This window comes from Ciconia boyciana, chromosome 1 (assembly GCF_034638445.1).
Source record: "Ciconia boyciana chromosome 1, ASM3463844v1, whole genome shotgun sequence".
Lineage (NCBI taxonomy): Eukaryota > Metazoa > Chordata > Aves > Ciconiiformes > Ciconiidae > Ciconia > Ciconia boyciana.
The window spans coordinates 10,333,120-10,354,223 of NC_132934.1; the positions used below are offsets into that span (position 1 = coordinate 10,333,120).

The 21,104-nt window shown below is 37.0% G+C and overlaps 1 protein-coding gene across 3 annotated transcripts in view; it reads left to right on the forward strand.

Moving 5' to 3' along the window:
* The window catches only part of SEMA3A (semaphorin 3A), a 176,068-nt gene that overhangs the window by 31,121 nt on the left and 123,843 nt on the right, over positions 1-21,104 (forward strand). For all 3 annotated transcript variants that reach the window (XM_072858416.1, XM_072858432.1, XM_072858423.1), the window contains one exon: positions 19,049-19,206. In XM_072858416.1, coding sequence (XP_072714517.1) covers positions 19,049-19,206 — 158 coding nt within the window. The remainder of the gene's footprint in view (positions 1-19,048; positions 19,207-21,104) is intronic.

Here is a 21,104-nt window from a genome sequence, read left to right on the forward strand (position 1 = left end):
TGTACCTCTGTGTGTGGGAGTCAGGAGAGGGTGAGATCATTCAGTGCACAGCAGAGCCCCAACAAAGACTCCTGGCTTACAGGGTCTGAACTCACATTTGTGGGTCTAACACACACACCAGAGTGAAACTGCCAGAAACAGCCCCTTCTCAGCTGTTCTTTTGCTAAGTAATTCTTCTTTTGCTATCTCTAAGGTAACTGGAATCTTTGTGCTTTTTATCTTTCAGCACATCAAATGTATCAGATAATAGTTGAGTTAGAACAATAGGAGATGAGATGCTGTGTCAGCATGTGGGCTGCAAATGGAACAAAAGAGTCTTCTTAAATTCAGTATGTTCTGAAAATACAAAGTTAGTGGCAATGTTCAGCCATGCAGTAACAGGCCATAAAAGGAGAATTAGTTACTCTTAATGCTGCAGTTCTGTTGTCTTTCTATAACAACATTCCCTTGTTTCTTGAATAGCCATACCGTATTACAACGTTAGCACGGTATTTTTTTCTTCATTCTGAACTCAGTAAGTACCTTCACTGTTTCTTCCAGACTATTCTTCTGCAAAATAGACTATGAAACTACTATTTGTGCTTGTTAAGTCTCACTGTGCTCTTTATGGCTGTGGTGCCCATGCTGTCCAGCAGCTAGAGTGAGATTTAGGGAACGATGAGGTCAAAAGGGCCAAAATTTGTTCAGTGTGCTGAGATTGTTACTTAATCACCATTAAGGTGGTGTTTACCTGTGCCCCCTTTATCTGGTATTTACCACATTGTCTCATGAAAATTTTTCACAGGGACCTTTAATGTGGTAATGTAATAAAGGCAAACAGCAGTAATAACAATATGTGATGTTTTCTTTCTACCTGAAGACTAAATTTAGATGAAAGAGATGGAGGACTATTTTGTAGAAAATATCAATCCAGAGCAATTATTGCCTGTTCATGTTTGCATGATTTGTAAATGTGTTTACTTAAAAAGAGGTTGTGTTGAGAATATATGAGAGGATGACAAATGAAAACATGATTAGTAGATTAACAACTACATAGCTTTATTGCAATATACTTACGCTATTTGAGAATCTGGCCAAAATTACATCTGAATTCCTGTATCTGACATATCTGACATGCATATGCTACAATACAACATTTGGGATTTCAGCCCTCTCTCTTTCAGTGAAAGCTATGGATCCTCATTTGCCCAGTAATGCAGAAGCAGTAGTATTTACACTCCACTGTATCCCTCAACTGCTCTACAAGGATCAGTATGTGCCGTATCTCTTGTTGCCCATTTGATTGCTTTCTGCTGTTGCTTACAGTAAGGAAATTCTTACCCTCAGGAATATCTCAGGAAAAATCAGCTTTAAGAGAGATTAATGAGCTTTGGGTTTTTTTGTTTTTAATAACAGGAGGAACATGCCTGTAATGCCCTGTTATTTTTTGTTAGGTCCTAATTTATCAAAGCAAAATCAGTACACTTAATTCATAGGGAAAAAAATTATGATTGGAAGTGACTATTTCAACCTCCTGCTCAAATCAAGATGATATTCAGAATTAGGTCAGGGGTTTTTGTGTCTGATTCAGTCAAGTTTTGAAGATTTCGAAGGACGGAAACTCCGTAACCTCTCTGGTTATTGTTCCAGTCAAGACTTTTTTCCTTTATATCCCATTCAGTATTTCCCTGTTGCAACTTGTGCATGTTACCTCTTGTCCTTTCACTGTGCACCTGTGGCAAGAGTCTGGTTCTCTCTTCTTTATAATCCCCCAACAGGTAATTGAAGACAACAATTAGATCACCCCTTAGCCGTCTCTTTTTTCCACAGACATTACTTGCTCAGGCACAGTAAGTTCCAGTCCTGTGATGCTGTGTCAGCCTAAAATGGCACTCAGCATTGCAGTTCCCCATGGCTCAGGTCAGCACAACTTCAGGATTTTTTGCTTCATGTCATGGATATATTCTACAATTAGGATAGTACAAAGAAGAGTTAAAACATTTATTTCCATTTTGAAACACTTCTGCACTGTCCCAATAAATGACTGAGAATGACACTCATGTCCTATCGTTTATTAGAGTGTGGCTAGATCTTTGCATGAAGGGTAAAGCACAGTGTAATTACTATTACTATCTGTGAAAATAATGATGTTTACTAAATTGGTGTCTAATACACCTGGACAATAAATTATGCTTACTTTCTCTCACAGAAAATCCTCATCTTCATATTTACACTCCATGGATAGTGGTAGTGCAGATAAACATTTCAATGAATCAAACTCTGGAGGGGAATGATTGGACACAATTGGAGTATTAACATTAGATAGTAATTGCTGGCATAGTTACATGTTGGTTTATTTAAATATAGCCACCAAATTATAATGGGCTCTAATGCATGGGAATGAATTGCGCTCTTGTTATGTTCAGTGAATACTTAGCTATATCCTTTATGTAAACATCCTACTCACAGTAATCCAGTAAGGACATAAGGTAGAGTCTGTTTATTTTAAGAGGTAAACCATTCAGGATTATACAGGAATTAGGATGTGCATGCAGATACGGAGGTTTCCAATGTGAGGAAACTACAGGTTGTCCATTTCACTTTGCTTTTACTCCACAGTAAAATGTGGAGTATGTTCAACTAATTCTAAAACAGTCTATATTCCTGATTTACAGAAACATTTTAGTGTATATAACCTAAATCAGGAGCTAAATGCTGTTGACTTCAGTAGGAGGTGAGTGTGTGCTAAGTTTTAAGACTAGAAAAATTCATACATTTCATCATAGTAAGTGCCTTATTATTTGAACACTAATTAAACGTGATAAATCAATGGTTTCAGTTTCTCATAACCTGTAATAGTTTGGACTGAAGGTTTACATGCTGAGCATCCTGCTTCTTTCTATTTGGAATTTTTTGGCCAACACAATCACTTCTGGATGTGAATCTGTGGAATAAAGCCTGGACTACCACTACCACTGGGTCTGAATTCCAGAGGGGAAGCCTTGCTCTCCTCACATGACTGGAGGATCCAGCAGCCCATGTCATTTTGGAACTGCAGCAGTCCCATGCAACCTTTGATTACACAATTTTTGTCTGTTATTTCTAAGGATCTTCTGCTTCCCTTGATGCATAGAATAGGGCTGGGTAAAGAAGCAAGGTGAGATCAGAGGTGCTTGTTATGTATAACACCCTTACTACGTTTATTGCAGAATCTAATATCTGTGTGATGAGTGAGGCAGGGGACAAAAAGGTTAAGGTACTTGATTCTTCTCCTGGATATCTAAACTATTATCTTGCTGCTCTATAATTCCTGTGTGCAGTGTGCTAGATGGTCACTGACAGAGAGTTCATAATTTTTCTGGCTATCTAGCTACCTTCCCTGTGGATCCACAGGCGTATTTCTGCACTTGGCAGAGTGTGGGGTTGTGGTTTGAAATCATGTATCTCATCATGCTAAGTATTCTCAAAGATCAGGGCTTGTTGAGTCAAATCAAATGCCTATTATTTTAGGGTACTTCTGTTTTCTTTCTTCCTGTGTCTACATAAATTAGGAATCACAACGGCTTCTCTTCACTGAATCATGTTTCTGACTCAGATTTTTGCCATAGGAAAGACAAAAAGCAATTTAATAATTCTCTCTTCCAGACTAGCATTTGAAGGCTATGTAGTCATTAGGGCAAATGCTGAAAAAAATCAAAAAGAAAGATAAATTTGATGTTCCATCCATTCTGCACACTGAACAAAGTAAGAATAACATACAAAAATATACATATTAATCTAAGTCGTGACAATTAATTAATACCTATAATTAAAATACTGCAATCCAGTTTAATGTTGATATTTCTTTTGCAGAATGAAATGGGATTTGATGCATTTAATTTAGGTTCTTAAATTTAAGCAGACTTGATCTCTTTGTGGAGATCTTCAGGGGTACCTCGCAACTTCCACTGACCTACATAACACTTTTTTTTTAGGCAAACTGCTTTATGACACAACTAAAACTTAGGCCCAGATCAGCTATCCAAGTTAGGTATAGTGCATACCATCCCTTTTTTTAGTATTATTCTGAAACAGAGTTCTCAAATAGCATGGGAGACAGTAGGACATGCATATGACATGCATGAACCAACACCAAATCCCACTTCCCAAAAACCACTCTCAACTCACATGAGTTAGACTAAGGCAAAATAGAAAACTCCCACTGCTTATATTTTCCCTACAGAGATCATTGCAAAGCATGTTGGATTGAACATTTAATCACAAGATAAGAAATGTATTTGGAGCACTGTGCATAAGAGCATTACCTAGTGACATCCATCGGGACCCTGTGTTTTAGCTTAAAGTGCATACTTTTAAAAAAATATTTCTGAGGTTATAAGGGTAAATGTTTTGGAGGAAGTTCCTGAGAACACAGGTCCTGTAGGAACCATACCCTTAATCCATTGGCTTGATTCAGTTTTCAGCAAAATCAGTAAAATCCCACTGCCTTTGCTTGGCTTTGGATTAGACCTCAAGGGTCATGAACTGGTTGAACTAAGCAGTGGAGCAGATGCAAGCTTCCTCAACTTGCGGACCTTTCTACCAGATTTCTGTTCAAACTTGTTAGCATCTGAATCTCAGGAGTGCTTTCTGGAATATACATCTGCAGAAAGCAACATATACAGCAAATGTGTAAATTATTGCCTTAAATCTCAAAGCTTATGCTTCTAAAAAGGGCAACAGTAACTTTCCTTTTAGGGAACTGGGTACTACATTCATATATACCTCCAAGCTTGAAGACCTCCTCTTTTGTGGGGTGTTTATGCACTCCTTATTCAGCTGTTGTACTACAGTTTAATTAAGCAGTATGCCACTTAAACTGCAGTCAGCCACTATGGTCAGGGTACTTTTCCTCTGACCACCATGGAGAGTTGGCTGTTCTTATTTCATTTGTTCAAATTAATGTGTTAACTCCCTCTGAGGAGGTAAGTAGTGTGTCACAGCTTGAGGCAGGACCTCTGCACATGAATCCTTTTAGTTCATAGCAGGGTTCAGGCATGCAAATGTTGACATTTTGAAATTGTTTCCCCAGTAGGTCAAATTAATATTAGTGGCTACAAAAAGAAAACACATCTACCCTGAAGCCTTTCATAATTAAACTAGCCAGAAATAAACCCAAATGTTTGCCATTATATTAGAAGCCATGTCAGCTGCTGCTGGAATTACATTTGTTTAAGGAAAAAATAAAACAAAACCAAATACTTTATCTTGAATATTTATTCGACAGTACAAATGGAAACAGAAATGGTTACAATAACTTTTGAAAACTTTGGAAAAGTTTAACTTTGGAAAAAGTGGTGCGATGGTTGTACACTGATTGGTAATGCTCCATGGAGGCTCAGGATTTACTGATTTCAAGATTGAGAGATATCCATTCTTGAAGATTTTCCAATATGTATGTGTCAGTAGGAAACCTCTTCATCATCAGGACAAGGAGTCATTTCCCCAGCTATTTTAGAAGTATGAATGTAGTCTGCAACGGAATGTCATGATGCTGCTTTGTAATGTCTTTCTTGGGTATTACTTAGTCTTCAAACATTATAAACATGTAGAAACTTTATTGTGATGTTAGTTTATTCCAGATTTCATCAAAATCCTGCTAGATGATAAGGAGTTTGAGAGTCATACTTAGTACACCTCACTTTAAGACTTTAAGTTATAACCACATCTGCTGTAAATTAATTTGGGTTTACTAAAAGCAATAGAGCAATAGAGTTATACCAATGCCTATCAGCTGAAATCTGGCTCTTTAGAACTTATTTGGAACCACCCAGTGTTGCTTTAATTTGGAAACACTGAATCAGTGTCCTGTTCAATTTTAGGTGAATTGCAACTTTAAAATATTATTTTAATTTTTTTTTTTTGTCAAATCTCTGGAGTATACCTTTAACCACAATGTGTTAGTGTGTGACCATCAAGGAAAAATGTGAGTTCTCCTTTAACTTTCAGCGGGGGTTTTGTGTGAATGTTCCTCATCTGTCAACAGTGACTCATGATATCTTGGATCAATGTGGGCATTTGGAAGCCTGTGCGGCAGTCGACATACATATACACTTCAATATTGCACCCAAAGGAGCATTCTTTTGGAGGGAAATTAGCAGAGTAACCAGTGGAGCTGCTGAGAATGAATAATATCATTGGGTCTGGAAGGGTAAGTGGAAAGTGCCCTGCCTTTTCCCCCAAAACATTCCAATTTTTAATGTGTCCTTTACATAAACCAAACTTACACTGAGGCTACACAATCTGTGTAAGCAATTCATTAAACTCATTGTGCAGGCATGGCAATTTGGTGCCAATGGAGAATGTTTCCTGAATTCAGGTGAAAAATGGTCCTGTTTTAAATCACTCAAAGTGCAAAGAAATGTAGAGTGTGAAACAATGAACTATATTAAAATTCACAGTATATTTTGCAGAAATTGTTATGTTTTGTTAATTCTTGTATTACAAGAAAATAAGGCAACCCTTGCTTTCCATTTCTGTGTGCCTGGGCCATTTCATTAATACCGTCAGTCTACAGGTCATCCTCTAAAGGCTTCTGTTCTGACAGGGACCCAAACTAAATGATAGGAATGTGATCTCTGATCTGTGTCTTGGTAAGAAAAGTGCAGTTTTTGTGGCTTGAGCAAAAAAAGATATACTGATTCTCATTGATATTCCACTGGAGCCTCAGAAACATAAAACTTTCATTATTTCTCTTCCCTGTTGCAAAATTCCACTGAACTTTATTCCTGATGCTAACACTGAGGATAATGATGCTATTGGGTTGATGCAATGAATAAACTATTATTTATTTAGATTGACGAGACACCTAGGATGAGTGGTGTGGACTAGAACTCCTTTGTGCTAGCACAAAGAGAGAGGAAAATAATTTTTAAAAATTAACTGGGAAGAGATTAATTTTTAGCATGGTAGGCAGTCACACCAGCTTTTCCCCCCTCCCCTCCCAGTTAATTTCATTGAACAAAATATTGCTTGTTTTTGTCACTTTTTGGAACAGTATTTTCACTTTTTCAATTGTAATTTTTGTATGCATGTCACCTCTCTCTTACTGACATTTGCTGCAGAAGGTGGGAGGAGATGTGGCTGGACACACTGCAGTTTGGCCATTTTAGCTGATAGCATCCACCAGGAACCCGCTATGAGCTGGTTCAGGTGAGACTGGCCGCGTGTGCTTGGAGTCAAAACATCCTAAAGTTACGTTCAATTATCTTTGAATCCCCTTCTGCTGCTTTAAATAGAGCCTGATGCACCAGGTGATTTGGTGTTAAAACAAATCCAACTATATTTACATTGACATGTCTTTAAGCAAATGAACTTTTGCTCTGAGGTCAAGCACCACAAAGTTGTATCCAAAGCTTGTCATGCATTAAGCCCAGCCAGACAGCAGGTGCTACCTGAGTGCTGATAATCCACTCACTTTCCCTCTTCCATCTCTACTGGAAATTGCTGATGGGTCTTTCTGGTGTTCACTTAAAAGGTGAACAAGTTCACTTAAAATATGGACAAGTGATTTCAAAACAAAAGGTATTTAGGAGGAATTAGAGGTTGAAATGCTGTTACAGAAGATGGATTCAATCAGCATGAAATGATGCTGTTTGCACATACTTCCACTCACCCAGGGAGGCCCGAAAGGCTTTGAGGAGGGGAGACAGAGTGGGGAGGACGATGGGTCAGGGAGGCCCCACTGGCAGCCGCAGAGCATGGTCCAGGTGAGAAGGGAGTGGCAGCAGTTATTTTGCTGAATTATATTTCATGTCTTGCCTCTTCACTTTTCTTCTGAAGACTCAAGTCATGAGTCCTAGTCATTTAACCACACGTGACTAAGACGGAAATATGTTGTCTCCAACCACAGCCAAAGCAAACACATAATAAGGGGTTTCCATAATAGGGATTCTCCATAGCAGGAGAAGATAATAGGGTTAGGTCAATCAGATAGTGATAGTTCCCCAGAATACTCTCTAAGTCTTCTACAATTTGAATTTCAGGAATTTGGTGAGCTAGAGTCTGTGTCTCTAAATTTAATAGCCTTTTAAGGATTTCTTTTTCTTGATCTTATCAGTTTGCCCCTTGAAACTATAAACAATTTTACCATCTACAACAGCCCATGTCAAGAATTTCCAGAGTTTAACTGTGTGTTGTGTGAAGTGGATTAAGACATTTTTGGGGAGATTTTAAAACTAGTTAAAGCACTTTACACTATAATTTCTTGGTACTATCAGAATTCCAGTTCAAAGTTTGCTTGCATGTAATGAAATTTTAGGTAGAGACGCACTCCTCCCAGCCCCTTTGGGGTATGCCCAAAATACAGAAAATTAATGTAAACATTGTATTTAAGGTCTATTTTCCATGTTGAATCTAGCAGTTAATTAGAAATTTATTGTTTCCCATTTGAGTATGTAATAATGACAAAAACATTGAAAGTAAAACTAGTTTGGTTTGTGTAACCTGAAAGAAATTTAAACCTTTGATTGATAGAGCAGCATTAAGCATGAGAAAATTATCTTTGAGTTGAAAAATGGTATTGGGGGCTTTGCTGCTGTTTGATTATTAATTATGTCTATGATATTTGGATGGAAGGGAAGAACTGAAAATTCCTTTTTCATGTACAGAACCTAACCTAACAGATTGTAGGTACTACTGGAAACATTTGATAAATAATGGCAACTAATTTGAAGTAATATTTAGTCTAATGGACACTAAATATATTCCACACATTGCAGAACCACAGCAATCAGATTCGTTTATCTGTGGTGTAACTCCATTGATTTTCATTAGGATAAATTAAGAGCAAAATTGAGCATCATCGCTTACTCTATTTTGGCACTGAATTTTGTGCAAAGAGGGTCAGCGGTTAGAAGTCCCTCCTTTATTTTGCTGCGATTAAAGTGCATTAGCAGATCTGTGTGTATCTGTATGTGAGCTACACAGACTGTTTAACTGCAGTCAGTGCTTTCAGCTCCTTGCTGAAATTCGTCCAAACCCTCCCCTGTGGATTAGAAGAAACGAGAGCCATCAAAAGAGAGAAGGATGTAAATCCAAGCATGAATTTTACTCATCCGTTCTATTAATGTGAAAAGACAATTCCTCAAAATGCTGGATATGTGATCAAAGTGAAAGGTGGATCCCACTTTGCAAAACCAAATTTTAACAGAAGGAGTGTTGATAGCTATGTCTGAAATTGAAAATATGAGGTCACTGATTTGTACCCATGTAAGAAAAGCTGGACACAGTCCATCTAAGCCAGCTGCTATATAAAATATAATGATTTACCTACAAGCAGAACTACCCCAAAGTCTATTTGCATCTTATTAATCACAGGACTTTGAAGAGTTGTTAGACAGATAGACACAAGAGATTCATACATGATTTTCAAGCAGAAAAAGACCTTTTTTTGAAGGAGGTCAAATGGATTTTCCATCATAAATCTGTCCGTGAAGTTCTGAAAACTCAAGTACTACTTATTCTATTTTGCAATTTTGCATATGCAGCTAAATTTCCAGGGAAGCTTCCTAACCCTATTGTGCATATTAACTAATTAACCTTAGTAAATAATTTGTGCAGTTTTATATTGTCAGCTCAGTAATAATAAAAAAAAAAAATCAAAAAAGGACTTGTTTAATTTCAGACCAAATCTACCTCTGCTGGATTTTCCCCTGCATCACAGTATTTTAGGCTGTAGAGAGACACTCTCTCTTGCAGCCTCTTATGCCAGTGAAAGAGTTCACACCCTCCCTCACTGATGCCTGACCCACTGCAGGTTACCCTTGGTCTCACACTGTCTCAAATTTGACATCTAAATCCTTCACAGACCTACCCCATAAGTCTAATTAAGAGTCAATGGTAACTTGGTTGTCAAATACCAAAGTCACACTTGAAAAGAGAACCACTGGGCTTTTTGAAAATTTCCCCTGATATCCCTAACAAACTTAGCACCTCATATGTATTAATTCTTTTAAATGAGCTCACTTGTTTTTGAAGTATGTTGGTTTGGTACCTGAAATGAAAATTTCTTTAAGAGTTAGAAAAAACTTTAATGCTCTTTGCCCTGAAAAAGGTATATGCATGCAGGAGGAAGGATTTTTTTTTAATCACAGCTGCAACTCCAAGACACTTATTGACAATGTTGTTACTTTTGACTCCTAATTCTCCATGGTATGTGTATCATAAAGACGCTGACTGGATTTTGGACTTTCAGGTTCAATTGTTAGGAATTTAGAATAAAGGGCAGTGCTGTTAAGAGATGAATTAAAAAAAATGATCTGACCTTCTCACTAGGCCAGCTTTTCAGAAAAGAATTTTCCAAAACATCATGGTATTTTAAGTAGTTTGTTGCTTAATAGTCCCCAAACATCTTGACAGGTTTTGACATTACCCAGACAGTTTTATTTTCACCTGATAATTTTTTTTCAGAAATAATGGGTCTTTGGAAGAGGAACTGACTTTAAAAATAAATAAATAAACCTAAAACTTCTCAAATTGTACTTGTGCAAAAACCAGCACGTAGACATTTTGTCTTTGCATTGAGTATATCTGACTTTCATTCATTATCATGATTATGACAAAGTATAGTCATAGCCCCTGACCTAACTTCAAAGTAGCTTGCCTGCTTAGCCTGACGTAACACCCTAGTCATTCAACGTGCAGCTTCATCGAGACATAATTAAATGAGGAGCAAAATCAATTAATCTTTGCTGGCCTCTTAGCCAGTGGTTTTAGACACTACAGGGACATGAGCAAGTTTCAGGCTAGCTCAGGTATGTCTGTACTGCAGCATGGTCAATATTTTGAGCAAGTAGGTGTGCCTATAGAGCAACAGTTCCTTTCCTGCTTTGCTTTTGTTCTGGGAGAAAAAGTTCATGAATTGGAAATCTGTATCTTGCTTTTTTGGGAAACAGCCAGTGAGTAAAAACTGTGCTCCATGCTACGCTTGGGCCCGGCATGTGGATAGGCCATGCAGAGGATAGGACGTGACAGTCTTCCCATCTCGTCCCCGCATGGCCAAATTAAATACATTTGTGCCCTGGGAAAACAACTATCTGTGCTGTTAGTCATTGAAAAGGTGTTCATGCCTCTGTGATATGATATTTAATGAGACAAGGATGGCACTGTTTATAGATAAGGTAATCCTTGAAGTGACAACTACCCACAATTTCACTTTCTTGATAACCAGTACCGGTTCTGCTCGTTGAAGACTAACTTTCCGGCAGTATCATACAAATAGTTGAGAATTGATGAACTGCTAACTAGATCTGATAACTGAGTTACTTAATGAATGGGATTTAGCTGGCTGTTTACCTGTGCTAGCTCAGATGGTGCAATTTAGGGTCATGCAGTGCCACGTTGAGCTAACCAAGCTCATTCAGGATATATTACCCAAGGTAGAGGGCTGAGTTAATATGTCTACAGTGTTTCTACTATTTGAGTTAGCATGTTTAGAAACCATCTCATTAGCTCAGTATTTTGCTGTATTATTTTGCCACATTTTAGTAAACGTTGAGAGTTGTAGATGTTGTCCTTAACAGCTGGGGGCTCATTGGTACAATGCATCACTTCCATTACTTCTCCTGAGCATTCCTTATACCAGCACAAATGGGAGGTAGCAAAGATGTTACCTGCTCAAATCTTAAGCCAGATAAATTTGACCTTAGACAGATTACTGCTTAGTAAAACCAGATCCTGGTCTCTTTTTGCCATCATATATTTCTGCCTGATTCATCACACACACAAAAAATGCTTTGGGTAATATGTATTGTCTGTGATTTTGTAACAATGTTGTGCTTAAATAGCTGTGAAGTTCACAGTTAAATATGTGCCATAACCTTCCTCACAAAGCCAAATTCATAATATGGGATGTTACAATAAGTTTACAAATATATGAAATCAAGCTTTACAAGTCTTTATTTAGCTCAGAGGTTAATATTTCTCATGTTTTATAAAAAAACAGCTGAGCAATAGGGATAATTGGAATTCACTTTCAGAGACAAAAAGGACAAATAATGCAAATAATAAAGGGAAAACAGGTTGGCTTTAAAAATCTAAATGTTTTATGTCTTTGAAATATCATGTGACCCCTTCAATTATTCAAATCAAGAACACTTTAAGGGCTGTCATGTAGCTAAATAGCGCTGACATTAATGAGCTAAAATCTTCTCTCAGTTTTACAGTATAAAAAACATATGCATCAGTATTTTGAAGTCAAAGGAGTCCATGCTTATGCCGGTGCAACTGAAACAAAACATTGGTGCAACATTCCTCCTTCCAAGTATCTGGTTTTAATCAAACTATATTCATGGCCCTCAAGTTTTCTTTGCCGCAGTGGAAGGTGGGCAGGAGTGTTTCATTTAAAATGCTTGGTTTACATCATGTGTGCACTAAAAACTGTATATCTTGTCCTAGGTACTTCTAATTGACAAATTGTTACGAAAACATAGTTCCCTGAACTGTGTTTCTGAACTACATGTTCTCTCAGAAACAAAAGTTTTACAGCAAAAAAAAATGGTTCTGTTTTTTTCTCCTTCCAGTAGAGTTCAGTGAAACCAGGTGATTGGCAACTGTTATGATAAGGTAGATGAAGAGGATGAAAGCTAGGACTGATTGAACAGCTGTGAGAGGCTCTGTTCCAATTGTATTTTGATTACTGATAAGATAACCCTCCCTTTTCTCCCAGTGATTTATCTCATTCAAATTATAATAACACTGAATTGCCATCAACAACAAATGCTGTATAGTTTCAAGTTTATCTCGCTCATAATGTAGCAAAAAACCAAAGGTGCTGATTACAAAAGTTTTCATGTTACATTTCTAAAAATGGATAAACCACTTATTGCACTATGTGATCTCATACACTTTATAAACCTATTTTTTTTTCATTTCAGATAAAACTGATCACTTTCTGATATTCTCAAGCAGCATAATTCTAAAATTATGTGAAACCATAAGTTTTTGAGGGTGGTTTTGATAATTTTTCTATGTCTTTTTTCTTCTGCTCCTAATATGAAATCAAAGGCTAATTGCTAAAACTAATTTGGAAATACTGGAACAGTTTGGATGTTACTAAAAGACTGATAGCCTGGCCAGTTAAAGTAGAAGATGTAATAAAACAAAGGTCTCTGCAATTAATTTTTTTAATTATTTTTTTCTTTTTTCTCAGATGAAGTATTAAACAATGGATAAATTAGCTGTCCTTTGTTTTAATTAATTACTTAGTAGAAGTGTGAATTATACCATAGACTGGTAGCAAGATTCTTGGGTGGCTGAACCATTCTCCTCATTAAGGGTTAGATCCTAAGGTCCCAGTGACGTCTGAGGTGTAGATGAAAGAAAGTAACTGAGGTAGAAAGTAGTCAAATCCTGGGGGGGGAGAAGTTATCCTTCAGGCCATTGGCCATGTTACTAAGCATTAGACTTGGGATGGGGTCAAGCTCACCTGATTTCAGACACCTGACAAGCACCCATCTGAGTTAGTTCCTGTCAACTTTTGTAATATATGAAAATACCCCACTGAAATTTCCCACTGTGTGCATGGCAGCTGTTGTCTATTTCGGATGGGGAATGGACTTGCAACAAACCTGGTGCCTTTTTCCTGCTTATATCCCTGGTTTTGCCAAATAAGCTCTGCTGGCTAATGCCTTGCAGGAAGCTGTTTTGATTTCCTGCCAGTCCCTGCCTTTTCCTTAACTGCTTGACAGGGGCAGACTTCACCACCTACACTCAGAGCAATAAAATGGGGAAGCTACAGGAGAAGCTGGAAGTTAAAATATCCACTTCTTTCCTTGCATGGTAGAATTAGTATCTTAGAATTCAGCAAATAATCACTCAAAGAGTAATGATTAATTTATACCCTGGATTATTTAGACAGATATACATGCTGATACAAAGAACAGGCACAATATGCATCTGTGTAAGCAACAAATGCATGTGCAAACATGCGGCCACCTGATACTCTGTAGCCAGAGTAAAAGCCTGGCGAGAGAAGAAGGAAATGTTCTAGCATGACGTTGTGGGAGGCATTGCTCACAATTCAGCAAAATCCCTGTTTGATGGCATAATACGCATTGACTCATCTTTTATCTGCTGCTAGGAGATATACAGCGAGATCTTATCATTGCTGGCAAAGGAATGAAGGTCGAGAATTTTGTGCAACCAGCAACCCACTCATTTGATTCACAAGCGTGTTATGACGAGCAGAACTGCCTGTATAATCCAGTCACTCTGTGGAGTCACCAGTGATAGGACAGGGCCAGATCTGCATCCTAGTGAGGAAGCTGGGAGACCTTTCCTCTGATTTTTCTAGAAATTTATATGGCCCTTTGATCCTTATCAACAAAAATAATCTTGGCTGGCATGTTATTGTGAAGTCTATAACAGGAACACAGGCCAAAGCTCACAAATTTTCTAACTTGTTACACAGACAAACTCCCTCTCACTAAAAAGATAGCTTGCCTGGTAGTAGATAGGTAAAAAATAAGATGGTTTTCGTTTGTTATGTTCTCCTCTTGACAAACTCCGCTGAAGGAACACAGACATAAAACAAGGTTTACAGTGGAATACCAGCCATGGATAAAGCAAACCTCAGGATCTGCCTGGCTGTATTCATCTTAGCTATAGCTGTGGTTTTCTGACTTATTCTTTAATAAAAAAAGTGTCATAAAAATAAACCAAATCTACATTCCTTGCGCATGTATATCTCCATGGATTTCACTGCAGGAATTTGGCCCTCTGTGTATATACATGCTATTAATTTGTGATTCCATTAGCGAATTAAATAACCATGTATTAAAATGGCAAGAACGCAAGAATTAGGGACTGGTTTTCTTCTGTAAATTTGCCAGCTTGGCCTGGCAAAGCCAATGCTCTGATGCAAGTCAGACTGGATCAACAGAAACATCAGTTAACAGAAGAAAGACCATGCAGAGTCTACAGAAAGGCATATTGAAAAAGGTCAAATACTTCAAGCTTGAACACTGGGAGAGAAAGGAGAATAAGATGGAGCAAGCAAGTCAGGACTGTGAATTAAAGGTATTTGAAATGGTTAGTAGGAGAATCTGGCCCACAAACCTTGAGAAACTCAGCCTCCAGCTGTTTTCAGTGATGGTCACAAGTGAAAATTCATTATAATATGATGTTTTTTTAAGATATGGTGCATTTCAAACCGTTAGTTTTGGTCACCTGCAACACTCTTAAAAAATGTGGGGAGTACCAATAACAAAAGCAATGAAGTCTTTATTACCTTCAAAATATCACCACCCACTCAATCTACCTCATACAGCATTTTATAGACAATACTACAGTCATAATGTGCAGTGGTTAGCTTTATAGGGTTCATTCATTCCTGTTCAAAACAACAGGCATGACTACAGCTGAGGATGTGTCAAAAGGAAATAAGAAAATGCTCTCTGAGCAATTACCGAATAAATGGTACTTGGCTGCAACATCTGGTGGAGTAATGTTACCATCTTTGCAATAAAAATAACTGGACAAAGCATAGAGGAAGCAAAAAAAATGACTTTAAGTACAGGCAACCATTATCTGTCTGCATAGGTCACGGATATGCCAACCTTTAATAAGAACAACAGCAATGAAAAATGGAAAAGAATTAGGGTATGCATAGTAGACAGTATTAATTGCATTGACTTATTGAAGGCATTCATCATTTTCCTCTTGGCATTGCAATGCAATCTTTGTTGTAAATCTTGGTTTATTTTAGCACTGATCAGCCATGTACCTTGCCATCATGACTGATAGACATTTAACAAAATTGATGGATGGCAGTGTCCTTTTGGGAGTGTGCCCCATCACTGCTGTTTCTGTCATTCTCTCAGCGATAGTCACTGGCTGGATACTGAAAAGACACTGGATGGTAAACACTTTGAACCTAATTAATTTGACGAAGTAGAATACTTAATTTGTATTGATTGTGCAAATGCCATTGTTTTGCTCTTCAACAGCCCTTTCCAGAATGTCATACAAAGCCATATTCATGACTGGAGAAATACATGTAAGTTAGAATAAACAGCAGAGGAACTGCAGAGATTATTTAGGTTTTCACCTCTTAGTTCTGATGTAACTCAATCCTAACTGAATTAGTAGTGAATGAGAGTCATCAGCACCCAAATGACATTTTTCTCCTCAACCTATATTTTCAACTTGATTCCTGATAAGGAGAAACCTGATTTCACATGATTTGAAATAAACTGCTTGGAATATGCTTAGGCCTAATTTTTTGGGTAATAGACCCTGGAAATCTGGTCATCTCCTGCAAAAGTCAATAATGGGACAACATGACAGATACTGGATTAAAACCCAGGAGAAATGTCCTGATCTTAGAGAAGACAACAGGGATTTGGTTTTTAGTTTGATTTGAAATTGCAAGTTCACAAAAAACCCCCACCAGTGTTACCTTTAACATTGTTGCATAAAGAGTCACAGAAAATGAAAAGAAAAAAAAAAAAATTTCCCTGCACAGCTACACCTGGTCCTTTTAAGTTACACTGTGGAGACATATGAACAGTGAAGATGATGATGTAATTTACTCTTGGCCATAATAAACCTTAGACTCTAATGTTATGATCTGGCATTTTTCATGAATATTAGAAAGAAAAGAAAATATCAATCACCATCTGTAGATGTGAGCGTTTAGAACTCTGCATTAGCAAATCATATCAGGCTGTTTTAAAACAAGTAGCCGTGTGCCTAACTGATCTTCTTTCCATTAATATCAGTTTTACATTTGTGTAACACCGACTTCAGCAGACACTTGTCTACGCCACAGCCACAAAGGGCAGAATCATACCTATGCGAGTTCAAACCAAGAAAGGTGAAAAAATTACAAAGGTTTTTGACAGCTATATTATGAGAAAAATGATCAGATACAGATGACAGCAATGCATTTCTAGCCAAGAGAGTTCTAAGACAAGTTAAGCAATCAATCATCTGCATCATTCACTATTCAGTGAGTCGACATTCAACATCTGAATCAGTCATTACAATGTAAAGAGAATTAGTAAAGTCTCTAACAAAATGCAAATAAGTGAACTGGAGGACAATACAGTCAAATTCTAGAACTTGGCAGGAAGCCAGAAGAATTATTTTGACAAGACTGCTTGGGGTGATTTGATTTCTTCTTGTTACATTAACAAAAAAAAAAAAAAAAAAAAAAAAAAAAAAGAGACAACTTAAGTCTTGAGCAGTACAAGTTTTAAAAAGTATTCTGTAATACAAATGTATAGTTATATTTAGCCAGAAAAAAATGTAGAATAAGGAACAAAATATAGTGCATGCTCTGACACTTTGCTACACTTCTACACAACTTAACTCTTTTTGATGCTAGTGAGAGTTTTTCCAAATAAGTGCAAAGAATACTAGGGCAAAGTTAGCCTGAATGGTATGCAACTCTTAGTGTTATCTTTCTCTTCCTTGAATATGTTGCCTAGTATTTCTTGCCATTATAGAGTATCAGCCTGCTTTAATATCCACCTGGTATAAGTGAATGTAAAAGATAGGTTTAACATCTGTGGGACTACTACTAAGCTGCAGGTGCTGAAATTCTGTAAAATCCTAAGTACCACTAATATTAAGTCCAAAAAAGCCCCACCTAACATTTTCCTTGTTCTAGTTAAAATAAAAGAAGTGGAAAAAAAGAAGGAACATGAGTTTAAAAAGAAAATTAAGCAGAAGCTTTTGTTTTAACAGTAGCTTCACCTTGATTTTTAGCAGCATAGAGGATGCTATCTTACGCTCACTCATCAATTGGAGTAATGGTGGAAAATGGGAGTGATCTTATTGAAAAACAAAAAGTCATAGCAGGTAGCTGCACTGTTAGGCAAATCCTAGACATCAGGCATTTGGCAGCTGTTTTGAGAGGAGCGACATGCGTCCTTGGCTTACACATATGGCAGAGCTAACACAAATGTTAAATGCCTGAAGGTCTGGCTGTGCCCTCTTGCCATCAGCCGTTGGACCCCGATGTATTCGCTCCCTTTCTCATCTGTCCTCATGGGTGCTATGTGAGGAGCTGCACTGGCATCGCTGGAACTGCTCCTGCTCCTAAAGCTGCGTGTTTGCCTCCATACATCACAAGGTCGGGGCTTGAACCACGTAGGATTTGTCATCACAGGGAAAGTTTCTTATCGATGATTTACTAGTGCAGACACACCTTGAAATGACAGTGATGGTTTGGCTTTGATCCTGATATCAATGTAGATAGACAGGAATAAAGAAACAGTGTTTTCACGACAGTTTATACTAGTATGGTCTGTATTGCCTTGTGGAAAAAATATTTTTAAGCAGTTTCAGGAAAATGTGTATGTACTTAATGTTTGTGAATAGCTAAGAGCATTCTGTGGATCCTTGTACTTAAAAAAATCCTGTCCTCAGCAAGTGCAACAGCTCTGTGAGGAGTATGGGAACTAGAGAATTATTCTTGAGTTTAAACAGAAGCAAAATTAACTTCTCTAGTTTTATTCTTGTGATGGATAAATACACAATTCCAAGCAAGGGAACAACATGCTGCCTGTGTCAGTAAGCTGGGAAGATAGTAATAAATGTAAGAATAGGTTGTACATGTTATTTTGCCTTGTCAACTAGTCATTCTTATTCTCTTTCTCATAGCTTACAGATCTATATGAAATAGTTTTGTCTGCTGGAAGTAGGAGATTTTGTGTTTAGATGTGGTTTTTATCGGCTGGTCATCCTCAGGTTTATCCTTGTAAATCTCATTGATCGAACAAAATTGAACTTTGTCCAACAGTTGATGAGTTACATGGATAGAATTTTACCACCTAAAACCTCATACAGGATTTTAATTGATTTCACTGATGTTTTGACCTTTGTTTGTGTAGAGCTGAATCTCACAAGCAGTTTGGGTTTTGGTACTTGAAATAAAAACTTTCATGGGTGCAGGTGCATAACACTTTCACTGGATTTTACTCTATAAGTATAAATTCCTAAAATGAAATCCATACCAGTAAAACTATAAGTCTGTATTTTATTTGACCATATTAACAAGGAAAGTATTACCTTTATCTTACAGAAATGTTGGAATCCAACAATATAATCCATTTCAATGGACTAGCTAATAGCTCCAGTTACCATACTTTCCTCTTGGATGAAGAACGGAGTCGGCTATATGTTGGAGCAAAGGATCACATATTTTCTTTCAACCTGGTTAACATCAAGGAATATCAAAAGGTATTCATTCATATTTTGTACAATGTAAATACATACTTTTAATGTTGCAGAATTGTTATTGCTCAGACTATATTGGGCACTGTATGAATTATGTAGAAAGTGTTTGGATGTCAGGAATACTATTACAACAAAAACATTTGCTGACTCTATGAAGAGAAATATATAATGAGCCTATAACCCATGACTGTATAATCTACAATGTTTTTTTCAGACTATGAAAAAGTAAATGACAAGTGAGTAATCCAGCTATTTCCCAAACAAGACATACTTTCATGTTTACTGCTAAAAAACCTAAAAAACTATTATGACAGTTTACACAAAAAGGCCTTATTACTCCTTATTTTTTTGCAGATAAAAATAAGCTGTTTGGGAGTCCGAGTGCTGATTTTTCTCCTTTAACCCAACACTTCTAGGCTCTCTGCTTCTGCAGCTTTCAAACCAAAATAGACTCAGTATTAATAAAAGAGGAAAAGGTCCATAAAAGCTTGCCATTGTTGATGCAGAGTATAATTTTCCAGTAAAAGTTGGTGACAAATTAAAAGCTGACAAACAGTTCAGTGATGTTCTTTTGTTGGAGTCTAAATAAATAATTTCATTTTTCATTTATTTTAATAAGACAAAATACTGAGAAGGTAAACAATGGGATGGAGGTTTGATTTGTTATATTTAAGTATTTTGATAGCACATTTTAAAATATAGAGAGTACCCTTTTATGAGAGATATATTGCTTCAATACCCAGGGATTTTTTTTCTTGGTGTTCCTGACCTTTTGCCCGTTTGACTATTAGCTTCCTAAGATGATAGCAATAAATACCTTGTGTTTTCTGTTCAGAGGGAAGACAGGCTATTCATTTGTATTCTCTAAGGAAAAAGGATAAAAGGAAAACTGGGTATTTTCTTTTCTATTCTCTTTAGAGCAGCTATAAAGGAAACTAGCTATTTATTTGAATTCTCTGAGGGATTGATAGCTTAATGTGCAAAACATCTGGAATAATTAAAGGAAAGAAGGTGTTTCCATTGCAGAAAACAGCTCTGCACAATGGGAGGAATACTTACATATTCAGATACCTTTAGAACGCTATTTGAAATTATATACAATTATTACTATATTAAGTAAAGAATTGCTGTTGGTAACATGGAACTGAATGTTGGCAACAGACTTAAAGAACATACTTACAATTTAGACTTTATTTAAGATTAGACAAAGGGCTTAAAGAATTTGGGGATCTGCTTATTAAAGGCAGGAGGGTCACTGAAGAAACTTTGATCAAAATCACAATGAAGCCAATGCTGCACTTGAGCTCAAACTTCACCAGTTGTTGCTTCCACCATGTAAAAAAGAACTCAGGTTTCTGTCTAAATGCTGATAGCATCATATGTATCCAAAGGAGCACAACTCAAAAGGCCAAACTCTCCAGTCTATTAAAAATGGTTCGGTTTAGCTGACTTTTAAACCAAATTAGAGGAAAATATTGTGCTGTGAGAATAAGGAAAAAGAACATCTAGCCATTCATTTTATGGATGAGAATGCTGGTTTGCATAATATAGAAATCTTTGCCCAAAACTTGAACTGAACTTGAACTGATCCTTTTGGGAGATCGGAGAAGTTTGGTTAATGTTTTTCAACCTAGTAAATTTAAATTTTCACATGTCTCTGCACATTTTAAGCTGAGAATAGAAACAGGAAGTAGCAGGAATCCTTTGAGAGAGAATGTGCTCATAAAATTTTCAGCCTTCTTTTATAGACTTAAGATGTTCGATCGCTGTTTGGATTTCATTAAGTTTTAAGAAAATTTTGAATTTAAAAATGTAGTTGCAAACTGTATTTTCAAATGTTATATGTAACATCTCCTTTGACCTCTTCTGTCATCCATCCATCCATTCATTTTTCTTTTCTT